Below are 25848 nucleotides of genomic sequence, written 5' to 3'. Positions count from 1 at the left end.
ATTTGGTAACTTAACTATAATCATTAAAAATCTGACATTCTATGAAACTGCATATTTGTGGGCCTTGCTACAAATATCTGTGTTCCTGTAATGGTCCAAAATCTGTAGGTCAGATTAAATTTTGTAAAAGGGATCAGTTTTGTCCTTTCCATTTTGGCTCAGCTAACCTTCATGACATACAAAGCAAAAAGACAGAAAAGAATATAATGCTTCATTCAGCCTGTAAATACTGTAAATTGCTTTTATGGATTGAAGTTTCTATTTTACCTTCCTCCATTAACTTGTAAACAAGCTGACGTACTGATGATGCACACCTCTGCATGTATATTTGCAAGGGACCGTTTCACACTTAAAGTCAGGGAATTTTCTAATATTTATTCCTTTAGAAAGATATTACCTAGCTACAGATATTCAATAGATGATAAGAACATTCCAATACACATTTCATGTACATATTACATTCTTAGCAGAGTGAATTTAAATAGGATAACAGTAGGTCATTGAATTTGGATAACTAAAGATTCCACTTTGTCATTCTTAATGTCTGTCGAAGGGCACTATCAGTTTGAAAAGCATATTTTTACAAATTATCCTTCCATGAAAAGAAACAAAACCATTGGCTGGATGCACATCATACTTTTCGGGTTATTTTTTTAGAATTTAAGAATGTCATTGCTTTATGTTAGTATATAATATTAGAGAATTGTTATGCAGTCCTCCACTTTCAAATTTATATGTAATAGAATAATGCTGCAACGAATGTACATTTCATGCACTTTAGTAGAATCCTTTTCTTGCTTTCATACACTACAGAAATGTACCTTACTATGTCAAAGAAATATGTCTGTTGCTTTAAACTGCTATAGGCTCTTTTGCGTTTGGATCATATTTGAATTATCACACTTCAAATCTGTTATTGCAAATAAAAGCCTTCTGTTTTATTTCCTTCAAACAACAAGTCTTGATTTAAGGTCAACATCACAAGATAATGCATCCTTTGGGGAGTTCCTCACTGCAATGCAGAGTTTTGCTAAGATCAGACAGGCTGTGCCCTTGGCCATTCGGGAATCCCCAACTGGTAATTTAGCTTACAAGCCATTCTATTCATGCCTTTAATCAATGGCCTCTTTTTTTCCCAGGCTAATGGCAGCCTTATGAAGCAGTATTTCTCTCATGTCTGTAAGAAAAAAACCAATTAGCCATAGCTGCAAAAGCCATTGACACAAATATATCATCAAATTGGTTTTGTGATCTTAAACTATGGATCCAAAAGGTGTCATAAATAACTTCATTGTTAAACCATTCAGATACTAGATTTACTAGGAGGCAAGCTAGTAAAAGCAGTTATAATGTTTAGAGCAGGACTTGATCCTGAGAGATGAAGACCAGCTGCAGCATCCATTGACTCTGCTGAAAATTCTGCAGGTCTGTCTTTCTCTCTCAGTTCTGCACATCATGGCTCTGTATTCCTAGTCAGCATTGTGCAGAGTGGGCACAAACGGCACTTTAAATATACACGCTTCATAAAAGCATCAATCCAATACTTAACAGAGCTGTGCAATTTCCCTTAGCAAATGTGTTTTGTCAGCCTCTCCTGGATCTTGTTTTTGAAGCATCTACTTTTATTGAGACTATATAAAGCCTTTTGGGAAACTCAAACCAAAAGCTTCTGTTGGGCATTAAATGAGTTCCTTTTAGATTCTGAGCAAATAAATACTCTGTTAGTGTTTCATAAAGTTGATATAGAAAAATAAGTACACCTAGTACTTATCTCACACGTTATATGTTTGTATGTCCATGTTGTATAAATAGATGTGTGTATGTAGACACACATTTCTCTTATAATGCTAGCAAACTTTGTAAATAATGAACTTTCTCAGATTTCACACTAATCAAATTACTTCTTGCTAATAGGTATCCATGGAGGCTGCTCCCCAGGTTTTCTAATTTTGCTCATTATGTTCTCTAATTTTTCCAGAGAGACAACTCAAGCAACTATTTGATATACAACGGCTGTACCCAGCTGGCTTTCACTCGAGCAGTTGCTTTGATACAGCGTCACATGATGATACTCATTACTTCAGCTAAATTATTCAGAAACTCCCAGACACAGTGTCCTGCAGTTTATTAAGCTATAGGAGAGTTTTGCTAAATTGTGATGCTTTTATATCACAAACAAATTTGAGTTTGTGAGTATTATATACTCCTAACAAGCCAAAAGAACCCATGTACTGGGTCACCAAGTTGCAATTAAACATTAGCATTATTTCTTGAAAAGTTCCTTTAATACAAAGTATTCTTTATTTCCTTTTCTCAGTGCTGTCTAAGTTTACTCAGGAGATATAACACAGTAGAAAAATTTCTAAAGCTACACATTTTATTTCCTGTAATTCTTAAAATCTTTAATTTTGAACAACAGTTTAACATTTTCAATATTACTCAGTATTCACACTTCACATTTCAGAACATATCAGAGGATGAAGTTAGCTTAAATTTAGCCCCAAATTTTTATCTTTTCAGTAAAAGTTCTTCAAAGTTCTTAGATGAATAGGTAATATCTGGAAACACTATTTCAAGAATTAAAAATTTTATATAAATATATATATATATATATTACAAAATTTTGCCTTTACCTTCAGTGCTTAAAACCATCAAACACAGTACTGGATCTAGACCTCTATCCCAGCATAACTGTATTGCCTTTAGGAACAACACACCCAACAGATTCTAGATAATATTCTCAAAGCAACAAAGTGAAGTCAGCAGCCTATTCCCTAACAAATTTGCCTGTTGTCCACCTCCTGCAGAGCTCTTTAGTAGCACAGCATCAATAGGAGGTTGCAGGGGGAGAGAAAGCACAAGTGTAAAAGGCTTGTTGTGTCTTGTGAAAGAAAGGAAGGTAACGGCTGTTGTTGCTACTGCTTCAGGCCAATTTTGTGGGAGACCCTACACTAAACCAGTTTCTCTGGCAATGCCCCTCCCTGGTTAGATGCATCAGGATGCCTCTCACCTACTTCAAAGACCCCCGTGTCATTCTCACTCAGGGTTAATCCTCACCGACTCCCTTTACTGCTGCCTGGGAGGATAGGGATGTCAGAAGGAAAATCCATCTGATTTAGCATAAAATCTAAGAGTGAGATGAAACACCCTTTGGAGATGCCTATATCTACAAAGGTGCATGGTGTCCAGCTCTGGATTTCAATATCCCCCTTTTCCATTGCTAAGTTGGGCCAGCTGGTTTCATTTCTGTGGAGTAATTAAATTCAGCTAATTAAACTGAGCTGCTGTTACCATGCATTCCTAAAGCCTCTGTTTCAGAAACAAGATGATGTATTAACTTTCTTTCTGGCTTTTTAGCACGGTTTTAGTCCCTTTCACTGGTGGATAAAAGTATGCAAACAAGTCATCTTAAAGGATCAGGCAAAACGAGGGTAAATAAAAATTGCCACTCATTCCTTTTTAAGATCTTGTGATTCTGAAGTCACCTTCCTGATTCTGAGATATTGATTAAAGACTCTAAAAGCTTATTCCAGATAATCAAATTAAAGCTGCCTGTGAGAACCTGAAGAACAATCTTATAATACTGAGTGATAAAATGGCAGATGAATTTTAATATCCATAAATGCAAAGAAATGCACAAAGGGAAAAATAACCCTAACTGTGCATACACATACATACGTAATGATGGGCTCTAAAGTAGTTATTACCACTCAGAGAAAAGATCTTCAAGACACCAGCTTAAGCCCAGCGGTATTCAAAAAGCAAACAGAATGTTAGCAATCTCAGGAAAGGAATTGAGACTAAAACAGAAAACACCATTATGCCATCTATAGTGCACTCACACCCCAAGTATTGCATGTAGTTCTGGTCATTCAACCCAAAAAGCATGTGGCAGAACTAGCAGCGGTGCAGAGGGGAACAGCCACTGTCATCAGAGGCTTGGAAGAGCTCATTTGCAAATGGGAGATTTAGTGCACTAGGATTCTCCTGCTGAACAGATATCACATAAAGGGATATGATAATGGATAAAGTGCAAAGGGAATTACTGTTTAGCACTTTTCATAATAAAAAAACCCCCATGATTACTTAGCGAAAATATCAGCAAGCAGGTACCCAACAAAGAAAAGGTTTTTTTTGTTTGGTTTTGTGTTGTGTTTTTTCCCCTGAGAACACACAACTGAACTGTGGATCTCATTGCCCCAGGAGGCTGGGAAAGAGGAAAGTTTAAATGGCCCTAAAAAGGAATTAGATGCATTTATAAAGGGTAGTTAAGCACAATGATCCTTAGGCAGTCTCCAGCTCAGAGATTCTTTAAGATACTGAGAGATAGGAAGTAGGAAGGTGTGAGAGGGAGAAGATTATGTCTGCTTTGTTTCTTGTAGTCTTTTCCCAACCATCTGCTCCAAGCAGTACTTAGAGACAGGATACAGGTTAGGAAGAGAGCTATTCTGAGCCAGTAAAGCAGACCTTATGTTCTTACTACATTTTCCTCACTATGTGTAAAGGAGGAATTTATCTTTATTCAGCACAGGATCCAACTTTCTTTCAGCCATGGAATCACAATAAAAAATGCCGGAACTCTAATAATTCTAATCTTAATTCTAATTCTAACTAATTCTGACATCCTAATATAAACAAATAACTCTAATTCACTTAATAGTGTATTATTTTTAAAACAATTTGGAAAGTTGCTAAAATAAAATGAAAGCCAGGTTTCATTTGTCCAGGAATAAAAGCAGCTTTAAAACTATGGATATCTCTAGTTTTTCTGGTCAATATCACATATAAGTTCAGACCAAAAAGACTTCTACAGCTAGTCATCTAGATATGTAATAAAATTTTTTGTAGGACTATACGTCCCCAGTTCTGATTGAAGTCCATGAAAACTACCAACATGGAATATGCCTAAAAGAACTGCAATGTATAAACTTGCTTTTATACAACCCTAGTGCATTATTCTGGTTCTGAAGGTTTGAGCAAGTTGTCTTTCCTTATCTTATGAGAGAAAATTATTTATGCCAAAACACTTTACAAAGAAAAATACAACTTAAAACTATGATAAAGCCCATCACTCTAGCAACATTTTGTAAAATCCAAGCTGAGGTAGGCATTCCATATTAATTTCAATTGCGTATTAGCCATACATGATTTTAATTTTAACAGTAGCAAGGATTTTGGCATCTCTTGTTAGGGACTCTCATCACAGCATGACAAAAATCCACATTGTATGAGCTATGCAGCCTAGGAACACCTGATCACAGTTATCCTTTTAGTTCAACTCCTTTAATGAGCAATTCCCAAAGGCAATGTTTTAAGTTTGTGAAGAAAATATATCTCTGGCATTAAACTCAAAGATTTATAGTGATGGGAATACATTACATAGAAGGAGAAACTCCAAGAAGAAATCTAGAATTTTTTCAACCAGTTTAAAAGCTTATCTTGCTTTGCTTGGTGTTGCAAAATTCTGTATCCATGAATATATGCAAAGCTGAACTAGAATTTGGCCACACGTAATGTCTAAAAAATAAGAGCTGGGACTCAGTTCTCAGAAGGATCAAGTCCATGATGGCACTATTTCAATCTCAAATTCAGCACAAGTCCATACAAACTCTCAGCTGATGGGCACTGAGTCATATGAAAGGCAATGTACAACAGCAAAAGCTGAAGGGCAATATTCCCAGTTCAAACATCTCCTCTCAGTTGCACATGATAGTAATGAATTTCGATATTCTGCTTTCCTTATATAGCTCCCTACAGCAACATCAGTGGGAGATCTGCATACATAAGGAGAGCAGAATAGCAAAACAGAGAACCAGCAGCTCAGAAGTTATGGTGATTAGAATGCTTGAAATAGCCAGATTAGGTCAACAGGACATGAGATAAGCATGCCCTCACTATTGCCCAAAGTATAAGCATTAAATTGACCACACTAAGAACTTCAAATGCACTCTGAAATATGTGCAAATTCATTCTCTCTGTATAACATTGCATATGCAGCAGGAACATAAAGCACAATTAAATTTTTAATGCAAGTCGTCTTTTTGGGAACACAGGTATTTGTTTTGTAAAGCAGGACATTATATAAATACCAGCTCCACCTTTCCCCCAGGCAAACATTTAAAAGTTTTCTTATTGATTTTTCAAAGTCAACTGTATTTGTAATAACAATGCCTAACTTAATTACTATGGCAATAACGGGGCACATTTGCTATCCCAGGAAAGGAATAAGAATCTGCCATTATGTCTCTTTCTCAGATTAAGAGCTAAGAAACAAAAAATATTATGAACACACTAAATATTCTAGCTGGATTTTCTACCAATCTGGTCATTACCAAAAAATATTCCAAGGGGAGAAAAAGTTATTACATTTTTGTGAATCTCAAGAACAAACGAAGGACATATGAGGAGAAGAGTAACTCAGAAATGATGGTTGGCAGAGAAATCTATGTGGGGGGGTTGATTTTGTTTTTTTAAGTGTCCCAGTAATTGCGGGAAGAAAGCCAGCACACAGGCAATTTGCCCATCAGCCATTAATTGTCAGTGACCGCTGCCACAGTCATTCAAAAACCATTAGAAGTGAGAGAAGGAAAACTTATCACAAGGGCATACACAATCCAGAATAAACACTGTTTGCACACAAATTTTAAAGGTGGATTGCACTGCCACCAGAATACACATTGTTCTCTCTGGAAAGAATACTCATGAAGACACAATTACAATATTTGGTGTTGCATAAACAAAATCTCAAAAACCACACTCCTCATCTGAATAGGGAATCCTTCAAGTCAGTCAATAATGGGAGCCTACACTGAGAAAAAGGCAAAACCTCCTTCTTGCAGATAACGTATTTTTCCACCTAATCCAATGCTCTTCAGTGGATTTCAACAGAAGACATTCAGTGGGTTTTGAAGAAGTCCCCTGTCACCTTTCACTAATTGAGAGTTTATTTGGGCTTCTTTAAAAAAAGAATAAATCTGTAGGGTTCTTTCAACATTAACCTAAAAAAAAAAAAATAGCAACAACAGGATTTGCCAGCTTTCTTCTTCTCTTGTACTAGTGTCACTCATAATCTTACTGATGCTTAAGAGCTGAAAGCATGTTTATTACCTTCCTTTATCCTTAACAATTAATTCTAATTCTGCTTTTGCCTACCTAGTGATAATGCAGATAGATAGAATAAATACTTCAGTTCTTTACTAAAGGAAATGTTCCTTAAACTAACAACTTTATTTCTTGTAGGAAATTATTAAGAGTAGGGGGAAAAGACTGTTTGCTTTTACTCTTCGCTAGACCAAATTCCACCTTTTTAACTATTTTAACTATTTTAACTATAATTCCATTTCAGTCAGGAAAACAACAGAGAATTCAAGCTGGGTGTAATGAAATTTTAACGCCATTTTAATACCATTTACTGAAATGGATAACTAGGACTATATTTTTCTACCCAGCATTACCTGTTCAGTTTATTTATAGACATTTACATTTCAACAGATATATTCTAGCTACAATCAGGATTTTTTTAAACAAAAAAGTGATGTGCAAATTCTAGTAAGCAGTGTAGCTATCAGCAAGCAGGCAATATTGTTCTACTTACCATGATCATTTCACTAGGCCAACAAAAAGTCCAACACCACAATTTAATTTCTCAAACATTAAGACCCAAATTTAACAAATAATCTAAACTACTCAGTAGAAGTCAAATACGGCACTATGAGACCAGACATCATAGGGAAGCATGAGAACAGAAGGATGGAGAGAAGAAACTAAAGGTGATAAAATCATTCAAGAATTTGAAAAACAAAGATGTGAAGGAAATAAAACACTGAAAATTCAAACAATTTTGTAAGTCCCCGTGCTGGTTTTGGCTGGGATGGAGTTAATTTTCTCCATAGTAGCTAGTATGGGGCTATGTTTTGGATTTGTGCTGGAAACAGTGTTGATAACACAGGGATGTTTTTGTTACTGCTGAGCAGTGCTTACCCAGAGTCAAGGCCTTTTCTGCTTCTCACCCCACCAGCGAGTTGGCTGGGGGTGCACAAGGAGCTGGGAGGGGACACAGCCAGGATAGCTGACCCCAGCTGACCAAAGGGATATTCCATACCATATGATGTCATGCTGAGCATATAAAGTTGGGGGAAGAAGAAGGAAGGGGGGGACGTTCGGAGTGATGGCATTTTTTCATTCCAAGTAACTGTTAGGTGTGATGGAGCTCTGCTTTCCTGGAGATGGGTGAATACTTGCCTGCTAATGGGAAGGAGTGAATGAATTTCTTATTTTACCTTGCTTGCACATGCAGGTTTTGCTTTACCTATTAAACTGTCTTTATCTCAACCCACGAATTTTCTCACCTTTACTGTTCTGATTCTCTCCACCATCCCACCAGGGGGGGAGCGAGCAAGCGGCTGTGTGGGGCTTGGTTGCCAGCTGGGGTTAAACCACAACGGTCCCCTGTGTAGTGAATAGGTATTAGATACTATGCCTTTTAATAGCTGGGAAGCCATAAAATTTAAGGTCTTTCCATGCCACTTTTCAGTACTCATCAGAACAACAGTGTGTGGTCTTGCATATTAATGTACAGCTTGCAAATATAGGCATATTCTTTGAATTGTGAAGAGGTGAGGTAAGTCAAATAGTGATGGGGACAGAATGCCCAAGCAGAAATACCATGACACAGAAAGTGATCACAGAGAACTGAGGGGTACAAACGTACATGGAAACATCTGTCTCTTTGAACAAAGTGGATGACCAGAAAAAAATGGCAGTTTTAATTAACACTAATGGAGGCTACAACCTGCAATAGCCTAATGACCCCCATTAAAGCTACAGAAAAAACAATGATGAAACTGAAAAGTCTACAAAATTGCCTGCCCCCCAAATCACCAATGATGGTAGAGCTTTCCCACTTCCACAGCTGAACCAGAAAGAAACTAAATGATTCTTCTAGTCCGATGGAGGAAACTAGAGGATCAATTCCAGACAGAAACCCTTAAAAGATGAATGTCTGAGTATACAAAATACATCAGTCCCAAAACAGCTAATGCTGACTTTGTTTACTCTGTAATGGTGAAAATTCCTAAAAAACTGACATAAGTTGAAGATATATTGGTGGTCAAGCAAAAAGCATAGGATAAAAAGCATGATCTCCATCTTGTGAGAGCAGTGGCAGACTCTTTCAGATTCAGTAGCTGTGCATGACCATGATAGATCTATCAGGGGTTGCTGTAGTACCTCTAAAAGTGTTTAATTATGAAAGTGATATAAAATTATTCTGGATGCTTTTTGAACAGAAGGAACAGGACTTCAGATATAGATAGAATGTTTCTATTTCTGTAACAGGAAAACTGGGATCACTGAAATTTTCTTAAACGAGTAAAAAATGCAGAATTGTGTTCTTCTGTAAGGGAAATCCTTGCTCCCACAAGTAAATGTTCTATTATAGAGAAGGTAAACTCTAATTATAAATTCCGTAAGTAAAAATTTTTCTTGTAAAAAGGAAAAATCACAGACTACTTAAGAGAAAATAGATAAGAAATCCAGTTGGAATTAAAAGAGGAAAAAGGTGTCTGCTAGTTTAAAAAAATAAATCCAACCCTCCTTTACCCCTTGCTCCCTCCCCTAAAAAAAGCAGAACTTTTTAACAGAGCAATTCATGTCTTTCATGGTGGTGTCAGTGCTGAAAGATGAAATAAAAATTTCTAAAACTAAAACAGTTCTCATATTTTTCAAAGTCCATTTCAGCAAAACTACACTGAAACAAAGTCCAATGTCCAGTACATTTAACTATGCAGACAAAAGAAGCTGTAGCTTCTGAGTTATCTCCAGCATCAAGCAGAGCAAACAATTTTATCAGTGCAGTGCCAGTACAGGAAAGGTGTAGGTTATCAACAGTGAGATGTTATCTAGACTAAATAATTTCTCAGACAAAATTGCTAGTTTGCACTATTGTGAATAGTTTTGACAGTAAGGTATGACTTTTTTTCCCCTCCTTCATGCACCAGAAGGAAGAGGATCCCATGGAAGAACTGGGTGTCACTCCTTTGTACAGGGAAGCTCCCTGGGCAGCCTCCCAGTCTTAGGAGTTACCAGAATCTGGCCTGCATGGCTACAGAAATATTCACATATTTAGGTATGTAAGTATGGCTTGTTTGTGTTTGTTTATAGCAAGTGACTACATTTATCTGGAATCACTCTGCATTTCTATGGCCTTTTCATTTTTACAGTTACATAGACAGCAAAGATCCAACACTTCACCAGAATGTGTTATCAGAAGTTATTATTTTGATGAAACATTAGACTATATTCTGTAGAATTTAATTACATATAAAGATTTGATGTTTAAAAGAAACAAATTCTAACATTCCCATCTAGATTCCAGAATACTGCCCGTTTGCCTCACCAGTCCTTTGCTCCTGTCTTTACTAGGTGCAGGGTTTTCTCATATCCAGAGAGATTTTTCCCTCTTTATCTTTCTGTACTGAAATAATTCTAATGTTTTAAGGCATCACAAATCCAAATCTCTTTTTATATAGCCTGCAACACATTCTCCATATCTCTGCTTTTTATACTTTCCACCTTTTATAGCCACTTATTCTACTCCAAAGCCTTCCACTACTAATTCAGAAAAAGCAGTTCCCTTCCCAACTGTTCTGCGGCAGTCACCATCCACATACTAAATACCTATGCGTTCCTCCCACTCGGGCAGATACACTTCTCAAAAAGTTTGAAATGTTACCACAATATTTTTTTTTTCTCTCCCACAAACAGTTCTTATCCGCCATTGGGTCCGCAAGAGTATTAGTCATGAAAGACAGCGGCTTTTTAAAGCGCTGAGTTACCTGTCAAATCTTAAATACAGGACATCTGTGCTCAGGCAGGATTTTCCAGCTCTATTTAACAGGGACTCCAACACTCACTTGGAGGACATTAGGCTAGAATCAAAGCCCAGGTCTCACAAAAGGAAAATTACTGAGCCTTTTTTAAAGCCTATTACAAAAATAAAAAGAAAATGTAAGCCAGGAAGTCATAAGTATAAGGAAGTCAGTTAATTCTAAGTAGAAACCCTGTATTTGTGAAGCTCAACTGCTAAAGGTATGGAAAAGTTTGGATTTATCTTCACTTGTCTATAAATGCATTGCATTAAAAGCAAAGAACAATTAAAGAATGCTGAGAAAAATGACAACTAATCTGCCTTTAAAAGTATCTGAAAAACAGGGAGTGTTACTAGAGATACTAGCGAGTCATTACATTTCTTATTTGGTAGCAATGTGCTTTGAAAGGATTGCCAGGAAATAACCAACAGGTCTGCACAACAAGGCAAACTTTCCATCAAAGAATACCAAATTGTTTTTAACTTCTAAGTATGAAGAAAATTGCTGACCGTCTGGATGAAATTTAAAAAGAGGCCATTATGAAGATTAATTTTTAAAAAGGAGAAGATTGCCATTCCTTTTTCATTAATGATCTCTCTTAAAAACAAAAGCTTTCATAAAAAAGCCAGAGGGAGGAGAAATAATAAAAATGAGGGTAGCTGGACATATTGTAATTAATATAATCCCACAAGCCCCTCTTTGTTAAATGTATCATGCTTCATTGCCATTTAGAAGTCAAGGATTGAAGGATTAAGGCTGTAGAGAGAATAGGAATAAAAATAATGTACTCTGATTTCTACTTATGATTAAATAATATTTCAGGAATTTCAACCTTTTGTTCTTTATTGGCATCAAGGCCTTGAGTATGATCTTTGCTAAATATGATATGAATTCTTTTCTATGTGAAAAGATTTTCTTTCAGAATTTCCCACATTGGAGCATTCCTTTCAACAGTCCTTGTAGGAGTATTTCAAGCCACCTCTATTCTCATACCACACAATGCTTGCATTTTAGTGGCAAAAATTGACCTCATGCAGTCAGTGAGAATTTTGCTACTTGCTTCAGTGGTGAGTGGAATCCAATTTATAGCTTGTTAAAGACGTGAATTGCTAAAACTCTGGCCCTGTTTCTCCTGATGAGTTTAAAAAATCTCTCTCCCTCCTTTTCTAAATTTCATTACACATTCCAGCTGAAAACTACTTAAGCTTAGCCAGTTAACTTGGCAGCAAAATGAAAAAGGGATGCTATCAGAAACTGGATGTGAGGAACAACAGCAGCGCCAGCAGAAACTCAAGCTACCATAGCTATTTTGTGGTGGTCGTGTAGCCTTGGACCATCTTTCATTTGCAGTGTAGTTTAAACTGTACTGTCATGTTAGCTCCAGTTTGCTGACTCTGTTTTGGGGTCCATCACTGGTGAATGTATTTATTTTATTCTGAAATTAAATTATAATTTGAAAAAGTTTTACATTTACAGTAAAAATTTATTGCCATTTAAAAATGTATTATTCATTATATCTTACATCACTGATGAACATGCTGCATTCCTTACAGTGGGCATTCATTATACATGTTATAATAAAGACTTAAACTGTAAAGGGCCATATATAAAAAATAATGCTTCATATCTCTATGAACTTTTTCAGCTGAGAATCTCAGAGCATTTTACAAGCAAATAAGTTTCACAGCCACATGGAAGGTGTGTTTACATGACTCCCTTCATAAAACTGAAACTTGAAGTGATTTGTTTTTGTAACATCATGAACTAATTAGAATGAAAACCTGTATTTTCCTCATCAAGGACCATGGGACAAGTTAGTAGCTTCCTCAGCCTGCATTTACCAACCTTTAAAATTCTCAGGTCGCTGGAAGAGTTACTATCAGGCTGACAATACCTGTACAGGCAGGGATCCTTGCAGGCTGTGTGCTGTGTCAGCAGGCAACCACAGGATGCCTTGAGGTCTCGGCCATTTCCCCATTTAAACACACAATCTAGGTGAGCAGTGAGAGCAGTGAGTGCAAGACAGCCAAATGCTAGCTGAACAATCAAGGAAAACAGACATTTTGTCTATACTTTTATTCATTCTTGTCCTTGCAATTACCAACTCTATTTAAGATTAAGGTTAGTACTCTACAGGGATTTGTATGTCTGAGGTTGTGAGAAACTGTAATGGTTCTGAAAGCAAAGTAATACTTAATAGTCCATTACAGCTTAAAGGACTTATCTGTCACACTGATAAGTGTTCTCCAAGGAAGTGCTCCGTGCACACAAATGTTTCCCCAGGGAGACACCGGCAGGTTGTGCAGGGCTGGCCCCAAGGCACAGACAGCCAAGGCATGTACATGTGGACAGTTATTTTGTCCTCAGTGTTATTCAAGGATGAAGAAGAATTACTCCTGTAAGCTGTGTCACTGCAACCAGGTTGTCCAGACAAGTATCTTCTGAACTCCCAGAAAGAAATATTGATGAGGTGCCACCTTTCTTGTTTTTCTTATCATTATTGTGACTTTAGCATTGAAGGTTTTTTTGGTCAATTAATGTCCAGCTGGTGTTGCCAGCACAAAATGCCCTTCAAAAGATCATGACAGTTCAAGAGATTTTCTGTTATTGTTTAATTGACCCAAAATTGAAAATGCTAGCTGAAAAAAGCATGTTCAGTATGTACTTAAATGACGGAAAAAATTCATTGTGATCAATATTATTACAAGTAATGCCAGCTCCATTACAAAACTGGTGGCATTAAATACTACTTAAAAATGGAGTTATAAAACTGCAAAATACAGTTCTATGTAAAAACTCTGTGATTTAAAGGTGTAATATTCTTATCATCTGGAAACACCTGGATTTAAGTCAAAACTGGAAATGAATTTGGTAGTCTGTCAATCCATTTCCTAACTCCTAGTCATTTGTTCATATCACAAAGCCACCAGGCAGGAGTGCGTGATGGGCAGTCTCTACTCAGAAGTGACTCAGGCCTGGAACAGGAAGGGTTTTGATGTCTGAATTGAAAAGCGTTTGCAGAGCAGTATCAAAAGTTTGCAGCTAAATTACTCATGTGTGCCTGGCACTCTCAGCTGAACTCTAAACATTGCTTACTCGCCCTTGGGAAAAAAAAAACAACAGTCCTTGGCACAGCAACTCAAACCATCCCAGAGGAGATGGTTTAAAATGTCTAGGGACAATGTCATGCTCTATGTTGCTCTCATTTTTTCTCTCTGGATTGATTAATCTGACATTATATTCTGCACCCCACCTGGCAGAGGAGCTTACTCAACATGTTTTTCTCACTTGCAGGATAGTATCTTTTCCAGGTTGTAATAGAGAAAGTTGGTGTGTTTTAAAATAAAAGAAATAATAGGTCCCCACACCTTTTTTTGAGAAACAAGTATAAGCCCCATCCTCAAGAGAAGATGCAGAGGACGCCAGACTCTGGCTCGTAGATGGATGTGATATTTCAGAGCCTTGAATATTTTGCTAAGCTCTGGAGAGGATCAAGATTCGAGACGCAAGCTTGTGATTAACCTTTCCTCTTTTCTGTCTTCAGCTATCCCCCTCTTCACTGCGCAGCCTTTCTGGCTTGTCATTTTGTACTCAATTCCCTACCCACAAATAAATTCCCAACATGGTGATCTGAATCCCCTTTCAGATATCCCCTTCCACATATCAGATGTTGCAGCAAGTACACAGTAGGTGCCCACATCAACTAAGATGGGGAATTCTTTGCTTTTCCCTTCACAGAGAAAGCACCTCCTCGGCCATATCCTATCCATCATGATTGTGCACTATGCTTCCTCTCCCATTTGAAATCACTTAACATGTCCATATTGAGACACAGAGGTTCTGTATTTTTTGTGGAAAATATTAACTAGCATTTAGACTTCAGCCTCCAAATGGCTTCAGTGAAGAAGAGTTAAACTCACTTTAAATATTTCTGAAATTTCACATGAGATGGACAGGTGGATACACAGAAGGTTTTTTCAATGTGGTTGACAGCTGTTTTTTATTAACTGAGGCCAACTGCAATAATAAAAGATAACATAGATTAACTAATTTTTTATGAATTGCATGGCTGCCATGGACCACGGACTGAAAACTGTATTAGAGACAGACATTTCTACAGCCTTTATTTATCAGTGGCTTAGTCATATGTTATAAATTAACATTAAGATAAAATTCGCCAAGACAGCTTTCCTGAAAAAATGCACATATGAACTGCTAATAAAATAAGCAAAGGTCTCATATATAGTCATGTCTCATTCTATATAAAAACATTATTTTATATGGTGACCTATTTAATAACCAACAACATTCCAGCATTTGAAGAAAAGAATTAAGCTATGCTGGTACAAAGTCTAAAAAAGAGACTCTCCTCAACGTATTTCCAACAGCAAATATAATTCCCTGGAAACAAGATTTAAAATAGTAATGCTGGTAGACCCTTGTCTATAGTGGAACAAATGGTACCATTTAACACACAATATAACTAGCACTTAGTATTAGATATCAATCATGACTTGTATAGTTTTAGTTCTTGTTTTGATCAAGAAAAAAACTACTACTCTGAAGATGATATCTCTTTATACTTTGGTTTCCTGGGGAAATGAACTTTATGCATTCATACTGTCTGTCTGTTCACCATTCCCCTCTGTTAAAGTCTGAATCTATTGTTAGTTTTCAATGAAATTTAGCTGACACACAGGTATCTCAAAGATAAATACATTTCCCCTGCATCAGATAATGTTATAGCTTGAGCTTAGCAGGTACTTGTCTGGCCTGCACAAACTGATTTGGTTTGCAGAGACAACTTAAAAAGAAAAAAAAAAAAGCCTTTTACAAACCACCGAGAGAAAAATTTGTAGGAAGCAATGAGTAGAATACCATGTTGAGAGACACAGTGCTCAGGGTCATGCAGCACTAGACAAAACCCAAAAGCTAGCATTCTCTCCCAGTTCACATTGGGATCCGTTCATTCAACAGAAACCAGGGCTTGATCTGGAGTTGCAAGATGTCCTGCTAAGCTTTGTCCACTCAACAGTGTAGGGCACTTCCTCCTCAGTCCATGTCCTCTACCCATGTACAGCACTGCTTTGTCCAAGTTTCACATGTAAATCTCTGATATGGATTCATTCCAATCAGCCAAAAAGTCCCACACTCCTTTGTACCCTATACTGCTGAAAGATTTGGTTTCAAACTCTACTCTACTGCTACTACTTCAATCAAATGAAAACCTATTTGTAGATAAGTATTTATCTGCTACAAATTGCCACTAGTGGGCATTGCCACACATAAATGGTATCCATATAAGATAAAAGTTCAGTACTGGATTTCCAGTGAAAATATGTATAAGGGAATCAAGAAGTAATGCTTTACCTATAAAACCAGCATGCCTATGCCCAAATGCATCTTTGAAACAAAAATATGAAGGGTTGATATGTCTTACTACATCATAGTGAAGAATCAAATAAACAATGACAAAATATTTCTTATTATGTTTGTGATTAAGTTGCGATGTTGGATAGAGTTATGCATATACTTAACTATAGAGCAGCTTGCACTTACTAAAAGGAAGGAGGTGTATGCATACAGACATTCTACAGTTTGATCGTGACAGAAATGCTCAAAAATTCTGTGTAAATAAGAAAAAAAAGTGTGGCTAAAAGTACTGAAAAAACTGTTTGTGTCATAAAGCAGCCTGAGTCACATCTATTTTTTTGATGACAAAAAAATATTGATAGGTATTCAGTATGAATTAAAACAAGAAACCAGGTGTTCCAGTTTTGAGACTATTTCTTACTCATTATATACGTTCAGTTGCAAACTCTTCACAAGTGAAAAGAAAAATTATTTATAAATAAAAGAAAACAGTTTGAAACACAAACAAATTTTTAAGGTGCTCATCATGAAACAGGAATTATGGAGATTAATGATAATGCCAATTATTTATTCTTTCTTTTCATTATTTAATTTTATTCCATTTAAATAGTCTTTTCAAAGGAAGAAGAAAAGTATCAGACAGGAAATACAAAAAAGAGCAATGAATTTAAAATCTTGTTTTTTAAAGCAGTAGAGTAGTTTGAATTTTATGCCTAATAATAATAACAACAATATTAATACCTCATAAATCTACCGGATCTCTTTGCATAGGATTTATTTGCTGGCAGCTGAAGTTAAAATGGATATATGCAATGGTTCATTATGTGGTTTGAACTTTTAACAAGAAATTTAAAATATATTAAATGTAAGCAAGATGAGAAAGACAGTCCTAGGTTTAATTTCTTTCATGCTAACAGTCAAACAACCTAATGATATTATGAAAAGCTACTAATTTCAACGAAGTCTGATGAAATTTGAGAAAATATTTGTTTTGGATTCCTGTATACATTTGTGGAAATACAACAACAAACGTGCCCATAGAAACTTTCCTCTGTCACTGGAAGTCTGAGTTTAATTTCTACCAGAGTTAGGGAGGGGGAACACCTGCTGGAAACAAGCAAAATAGTCAAGACTGCAGACTAATTGCTGGGCTTCAGTCATTTCTAGGATTAGTATAGAGCATGGAAAAATTGTGAGGCAGTAGCTTAGAGCAGGAGCATGAAAAGGGACTGTATGTTAAATAGCGAGGTTTTGAGAAAGAAGCATTTTTCAGCATTAGGGCACTCATAAAACATAATGCAAAATGGTTTGAAAATATTTTTTCTTAAATCTCAGCACCGTTTAAAGAGGTTTCCAAACTGAACATGCTGTGAACAAAGGTGCTCTTGTGTCTCACAAGAGACGTGTCCAGCTAAAAATGCATTATACAAAGTTTCAGAAAATAGTAAGGAAAAGTGAGCTTATTTACTCATGTGAAAGATTATTGGTTTCCTGGGATAGTTATACCCTTGAGATTACAGACAGCCTAATCAGCGATCACCCTCATGATTCTGAATTTAGCATTTGTCTTCTGGTTTGTTTGGGGTTTTTTTTGCTGGCAAGAATCATATTAAATATATAAATACATATGTTTAAAAATGAAGTTATAGCAATTAATCTACAGCTTTCATTTTTGTTGAGAAATTTTGAAATGTTCAGAGATGATTGATCAAGATGATGACAGTGTTCTCCAAGAAGGAAAGGGAGCTGAATTCCTGAATTTGTGACTGCATGTGCACACTGCATGTGCTACAACACATGAAGTCCCGAGAAGGAATTCTTCTGTCTGGGTGAAAAGGAAAAGGCAGAAGTCCCATATGCCGTGAAGTGGCAGGGCAAGGACATATGGAGGTGGAACATACTGCTATTAGCAAAAGGGAATTTGCTTGGAGGACTCAAGATGGGAGATGTCCAATGGGAGACGTCATATGTAGCATGAAACAAGGGGCTCAACTAGGAAAGAAAGATGAAGAGGACAAGGGTAGATGTGTGCATCATTGGCATGAAGAAGAGTGCTGAATCTGTGCTTGGCAGTGGGCTCACCACAAGGCATCTCCTGTGACTACAGGAATGAGGAAAAGGATAACCTGACAAAACATGACAGGAGGGTGGGATTCAGTTCAAGATGAAGATGACTAAATGTAGTAGTCTGTCTTTGTACAGGTGTTTACATGTCAACCAGATATCTGTGCCCTCTAATTGTCAAAAATAGAGCTGATATTTACAGTCAATGAAGTTTAAAGGCAACTCGGCTCACCCTAAGTAAACATCTATATTTTGCAGTCAAGTTGGTGGGTGTAAAGGAGATGAAAAGACAGATGACAGATGAGTGCTAGGTGAAATCAAAGCTTTATTTATAGTCTTAAGCCTACTTGTATTTAAAGACTAAGAGATAGGAGAAAGGAGGTTGACATAAAAAGAAAGGGAGGGTTAAGAGTGATGGAGGCTACCGACTGGGATGGATTAGAAATGAAATAAGTGAAATTCATAGTAATGAAATAAGTGAAATTTGACATATCTGATCCCAGGAAATTTCAACAGCTGTTTAATCCCTAAATTGGATAAAGAAGTAAATGTTCACTTTTCTCCAGAATGGAAAGTTTCCTAAAATTAATTAAAGAATTTGAAAAAATGAATTACTACATTTCTTAAGCAAAAATGAACTTTCTAAAACTTGTGATATTTCATGTCATCAAGGCTGAACTGCCTTTCAATATTAAACTACATTTTTTATTGCCGCATGGGACTTGTCATTCTTTTCCATATTCTCTCCCAAAGAACTGATTCTGTTGGCAGACCACTCACATAATATACCTGTAATCATGCAAATCCTGTGAGTTTGCTATGTAATATGACTTTACAGAAAATGTAGCAGCCAAGGAATCTATCTCACAGAAACAAAGGGGGCAGAACTATAACTTCTGTAGTACTCTACAGGTAAAAATTAGTTAAGCAATGTTGATGTGGGAAAAAAAAAAAAGGAATAATTTAAAGAAGTATTCCAATTCAGAAAACCCAAATTTTTACCTCATATTTTCAGGAGAGAAAACAATTATTTTTAATAAAATCAAGATTTTCTGGAGGAAATCAGAAATGTGTAAAAAATTCTAGTTCTCATTGAAGAATTGCCAGTTATTTCTGCTTATTGCTATTATGAATCTCAGATAGGCACCATACAAACAGAGAGTAAGAGGCAATTCTTGCTTCAAAGACTTGCCATCTAAGTAGATCTGACAAGCAAAAGTTGAAGTAATTTGCTGAAACTCACACAGAAGTTCCATGACAGAGACAGAAATAAAGATCAACCTTTAAAACCTCCTGACCTAAAAAGGGGTTTAGAGCACTGGATTTCATTAAAGGAAAACAGAAAGAGTCTACAGCAGGGAGGCAAAGAAAGCTTGACTTGGTAGAGCTTGTCAATCTCTTGGCAAAGGCATGTGAAAATTTTTCCAAGAGGAGGGATGTGCTGGAAGGTTGGTTCAGATTTTGGAAAGAGAAATGAGCAAGCACTAGGATTTGCAGATACAGAAGCCAGAGAAAATGAAGAAATCGTATTTGGCAAAGGAGTATTGAAGAGCTGAAAGTGGAAGAGAGGAAATGCCTGGAGCGGAGGGGGCCCTCAATATTGCTAGCCCAGAATATCAGGACTCAAATATTGTATGCTGCTTGGACGTTGTCTGGTGTGGAAACTGTGTGCTGGTGGCAGAATGAAGAAGGAGGATTTGGCAGGATTTACACGGAAAGGAGAACACAAAAGTTGGGTTGTTCAAAATGAAAACCTGATTGCAGAATCTGATAGATGATGAGGACATCATAATGTATCTCAGTGAATCAATACAAGTTTCAGATGTGACAAAATGAATGTCAATGAAAAACACAAGTTATGCAGGTAGCCATAAAGAAACAAGGTAAGTATAATTTCCTATCTAAACACTGATGTCTTTATAAAATTTTGAATATCTGAGTAAAATGCGCCAGAATAAATTATAAAGTGTAACAGAAAAGATGTTACCATCTACCAAGCCAGAAGCATGTGAAATTAATCCTTGATCTTACATTAAATCTGAACAAAAATTCCAAATCCCCATGTGCTATAACAAATTCCTCGGTGTTGGACCTCAGTGGCAAGGTACAGTCATTTTAAGGCATATTAGACATTTTAACAACCTTTTTTTCTCCAAGTGTTGGATTAAAAACCAACCAAACAAACAAACTAAAACACCACAACAATTTGTGAACAACCAAAGAACCTTAGGAAAAGAGAGGATGTTGCAGGGGCAATCTCTGTAAGAATAGAAGATCCCTCCCTAAAGTCTTTTATGCTTCACTTCAAGTACTTTGCATTAATGAGATGAGCAACTCTTAAAAGAACAGCATACCCCAGCATACTATAGGAATTCAATAATCCAGTAGTTGAACAACTACAAAATAAAGCTGTTTCTTTAATGCACCGATTTTCATTTTAAATTGTTTCAGCTATTTTGGTATTTTTTTTTAATATTTCAGTATTCATTGTGATCTCAGTATAAAATAGCTAACAGGAAAAGAAAAAAAAGAAAAAAAAAAGTAACACACATTTACTCCAAGTAACTCTGTGATATGTTACTCCATAGATATTGGTGGATTTTTCTTCTGCTTTTTCCACTAGTATTCCTTAAGGATCAGGCAAAGATGTAGCTACAAATAAGTAATGTGAGAGACTTATAATGCAAAACTCCTGTGCCCTTGTTTTGTTTCAGTAACACACTTCTGTTGTATTCACTGTAGAATTTAGTCCAGGAGCTAGTGTTGTCAGTGCTAGAATAAGCATCACAAAATCATTCAGACATGTAATTTCTGATGTCAGAAGAGAACGTCGGAATTACTGCTGAAATAAGGAAGGGATTTTTGGAATATAGCAATCTTTCAAAATGAAGCCATTTACAAAAAAACCCAGGAACATTCTTTCCGAAAAAACTGACCCTGCATTTCATACAGCCAGCAACTCCTCAGTGACCTCTTTATCAGCCCAAAACGGCACTGAGTTTTCTTTCTGCTAATAGTATTTACATTAACCAAATTAATGTATTTTGGAAAATATGAAATAAATCAGATGCAGTACATGAAAACCTATTAATAAATTTAAAATATTTAAAAATGCTTTGAATTAATGCACATAGCATGCATGCATTTAATCCTCTGTATCTCACAATAAGAAAATAAGTAGCAGTCTTTAGAAATTATTACCTAACTAGCTAATTGAACTGACACTGAACTATAAAACAATGAAAAAAAAACCTCCTCAGAAAAAGATCTATTACAATACATTTTTACTTTGGCTTTATTTTGATTTTGATTACTGAAACTTTACCAGAGAAAAAATAGAAATTATACTGAATTCATATAAGATAGTTCGATAAGATCTGTATTATTTCATATCTCTGAATCTGTCAGTATAGTCATCTCTCCTGCACAACAGCTACAGCTCCTTTAAGCATCCTCAACAGTATTTACGCTATTAAATTTTAAACCATTAACAATGCAGTACCCCCCAAATCCAGCCTTGAACTCTGACAGACACTGATCTCTTTTCTCCCTCCCACACCCTGTTTTATCAGACACTATTTTGTTTAAATTGGCTACTAAATAGCATAGCACTGTACCTTTAAATACAAATCAAACAATATTCATATTCCCACGGTGCTGCTAGTTTCCCTTATGCATTGAATCGCCTGTAGATTAAAAGCTCAGAATCTGAAAAGGGATTCTGTTCTGCAGACCAAAGTTCTCTGTAGGAGATGAGGGAGAGGGTCAGTCCCGGAGTCACACACACAACAGGCAGAAAACACACTTGTGATCCTCAGCTTTGGATAGCATCAGAAAGGGGAATAAAAAGCAGAAACACATGGCACACTGAGAACTGGTATCACTTATGGCTTCTAACCAAAGCAGCAATTAAACACCTTTCATCATTCCCCCAAATGCCTGATTTTTGTAAGAACTGAGAGAGACACACACACACAAAGGCAAATCCCCTCTGAGCAGCAACGAAAACTTAATAACCTACCATTTTCTTTGCACTCTTCTGGAGGTTTAGCCTTTTTCGCAAGTCGTGGATCCAGCCATGATGTTGTCTTTGTGTTATGGCTGAAAAGAAAAGAGATCACTCTGAGCAGACACATACTGAAAGGAATCAAGTTTATTCCTTAAGAAAAAAGGGTTAGTCCAACAAAATTGCAATCGATACACTTAATTTGCTTACTGGTTCTAAGTAGCCCTGAAGGAGGTGTAAGAGTAATTGTGCAAGGCAGCTGTAAATTTGGCAACCTCAGCTCCCTGTCCTCAAAGCAGCTATTTTTATTAAAATCAACTAGAATGTTGCCAAGTTAACCTCATTGAAAATGCAGAACTCATCCAGAGCAAAAGGAATTTATTACAAATACAGTGTTCTCCCGTTGAACGAGTGCAGGCGACAGGATTCTGTACCATTCTCACAGTTTTCGGGTAGAATTATTTTCATCTTAAACCTGTCCTTTTCATAAATACAGGTTTGTTATTTCTCACCAGCAGCACTGGCAAGGCATAGCAAAAGTGATGCAAATTGCAGCATGCTCCTGCAAAGTCTACATTTCCGGACGGAGTGATTAATGATACGTTGTTTAACAAACCTTTATCTCTCCATATATAATCCTTCTATTGAGATAAAATAGATATGCACAAGCTGAATGAATCATGTGGCTCCTTTCTATACTCAGAATAGATCTCTGAGGAATCAGCCATCAAATAGCGTTGAACTGGCACAAACTGTTTTCTGGGAGAATATTTTGCCAAATGAATTGATACTTAGCACAGCTAATGAGACTTAAAACCACATCTTTTCAATGTATACCTTTCCCATAAACATTTGCATTTGGAGCCAAATATTTTAAATATATTAAGAAAGGAAGACTACAGAACAGAAAAGGATGTGATCATTACTCCTTTATTTTTTGAGATGCCTTTCCTACAATACCATCATTCAGAGACACTTCTAACCCATGTTTTATTTATCTGCTACATCCTAGGAGGATGCTTGTTCCATACAGTACTGAATTATTTAGTTTATTATTAATTTGCCGTGTCATTTTAAAGTGTACTTAAGACTTCTCTTATGAACATTAGTATAAGGTGTACTAAAACAGGAGACCTGGCAAAAAATGGGTTAGGATGGAATTGGTAGTTGGTGAGTTACCGATCAACTGATACAGTCCATGTGGTCCAAACACCACTGGTTCCCCTAGGGAAAAATAAATGCGTAGAGCCAGTTCCTTCTCCCACCTTGACTCCCTGTTTAGTCCATGGCAGATAACTTTTCCTCTGCCTCAATTTCTCTCCTTGACTACAACCAGAGTAATACTACTTAATTCTCAGCATTACTGTCACCATGTTAAAGCTTCCTCCACATTTTGGATGGGAAAAAAGGTAAATGAGGGTTGTGTACAGATAAAGTGGCAATTAAAATGAAAATTGAGGTATTTAAATTCCTATTTTAAGCAAGCCCTAGTCTAGAACACCATTCATGACAGGTGAAGAAGATAAACAAAACCTTCCCTTGCTTTGAGAGCAGAGCTATATTTGCAGAGTATAAAGAATGATAAGCCAAAGGTAAGATAAATTTGAAATGATGCCAGCAGCCCATACTTGATTGCAAATGTAACTAAAATGCTTTCTCTGAAGCTCCGGCTGCCTGTGGTCTCCTGTAGGGTGTATTTTTATACCGCAGTCACAGCCTAACTGCAGCTTGTGCAGACATACTTGAGCTAGCTTTAAATTAACTAGGGGAGATACTGGCAACGATGTCACTGCAGCAGTATGGAGCTCAGCGTGGGCTCATCACCCCAGCATCTACTGAGCTACTTGGGCGCAGCCAGCAGCACGCGCCGAGTTGCACACTACCATGGGTATCCCGTTAGCAGCGCCAGCGCTCAGAGCGAGCTTGGGCATACCTGTGGCAGCTGCAGTCACATCTCCGGAGTGTGGGCATGCCTGCTCAACAGCCACTCTCTCCCAGCTACTAATTCTGAATGATTTTAGGGACCCCCACTGGTTGCAGGGACTAAGTCGGATTCACAGACAGTTTCCTATGGCTTTACAAGAGTAATATATATATGACTACTATTAGTAATGTTTGCTGTGGTATAAAGTGGATCTCAAAGCATTTTACAAAGGAAAAAAAAATCATCACCCCTGTTTTAAAGGTGGGAACATGGAGTCACAGAATCATCAAGTGAGTGTTCACAGCCACCAAACAAGCCAGTGGCAGAGTCGGTACTAGAAGCCAACTCTGTTGCAAGTCAGCTGGCCAGTGTTTTCCTCACAAGTCAGGCCAATTCACCAGCCCTGAACACACCCCTGTGACATTCCTAGAATAGATCTGAGAAATGAGTTTTCCAGCATCTGTAACAGATAGGTGCCAAGCTGAAAATAAGCCCAATTCAGTACTAATATTAAAAAATGTGAATTAGTTGAATTACAGCCTCCAAGGCTTATGTTGAAACTGAGAACAACAACAAACAAACAGTTACACTTCCCTTCAACATAAATGTGGCTTCCATAAACCCAGAAGGACAGATGTCTTCCAGTTTCGTGCACTGTGGCCATTCTAAACAAAACTATAAACAAATTAAAAAGTCAACAGCTTTTCCAACAGAAGAGCGATCCTTCAGTCTGCAGAGAAATTTCAGAGAATGAAGATGGTATCTCATCTAGACCAGCTCTTACAGCACTCAGTCTCCTAGTTACTGTCTCTCAAATCCGTTCAGCTACTTAGCAAAAGCAAAAATCATCCGCAAGAACTTTCATCTATAACAAATAACTGAAGGAGCAAAGTACCTTTTGAAAATCATGCCTCTCCTCCTTACCCATCTCCATGCCTGCTCCCTTGCCCTGCCTCGCCACTCTATGATCTATACTAAACATGCATGCTACGTCTTGCAATGGGACTTTACATGCTTCTAGACAGGTGCTTCAGTGGGTAAAAAACTGCTTCTGCTCTGAAAACAAACCCTACTTGAAAGAAGGCAGAATCTATCCCACCTGTCTTCTAACACCTCTACAGTACCATCAATGTCCTCTTTAGTGCTACATAGTGCTGATTGCTTGGATCATCTTAGCAACCAGGTACACAACACACAAACACTCCTACAGTGAGGACAGACATGACTACTGCTGTGTTGCTCTCAGTAAAAGAGGGAAATAAATAGTTCTGCATTACAGCATAGTAGTTTGGTATACATGTCTACTTCTGTCCTACACAGGAGGTTTATTTGGCAGGGTACTCTTGCAACCTCCCATGTGCCAGCTTTCAAGTCGTGTGTTTTTGAGAGATGCTGCTCTTGCCATAGCCAGTGCCATCTTAGCACTATCCAGTGTTGTTCAGAGTAACCTCCTGTTACCTGTCTTCCAGCAAGGACTAGAATTGGGATTAGCCAACCATAGAAAAAAAGAGAGGCGGCTTCTTCCCCACACAGCTAGGACACGTTGGGAATGAGAGGAAGAACAAAAGCACGGTGGTGCCAGCTTGCTGAATGTCCCGGGGCAGGCTGCAGGG

At 37.1% G+C, this 25848-nt stretch overlaps 1 protein-coding gene across 17 annotated transcripts in view; it reads right to left on the bottom strand.

Annotated features, from left to right (window-relative positions):
- The window catches only part of MAGI2 (membrane associated guanylate kinase, WW and PDZ domain containing 2), a 756464-nt gene that overhangs the window by 209393 nt on the left and 521223 nt on the right, over nt 1-25848 (bottom strand). For all 17 annotated transcript variants that reach the window (XM_087764995.1, XM_087764994.1, XM_009462907.2 and 14 more), the window contains one exon: nt 22327-22406. In XM_087764995.1, coding sequence (XP_087621121.1) covers nt 22327-22406 — 80 coding nt within the window. The remainder of the gene's footprint in view (nt 1-22326; nt 22407-25848) is intronic.

This window comes from Nipponia nippon, unplaced genomic scaffold (genome assembly GCF_047370975.1).
Source record: "Nipponia nippon isolate SJK-2023a ecotype South Korea unplaced genomic scaffold, ASM4737097v1 scaffold_3, whole genome shotgun sequence".
NCBI classification, from domain to species: Eukaryota; Metazoa; Chordata; class Aves; order Pelecaniformes; family Threskiornithidae; genus Nipponia; species Nipponia nippon.
This window is presented reverse-complemented; position numbering and strand designations above follow the sequence as displayed.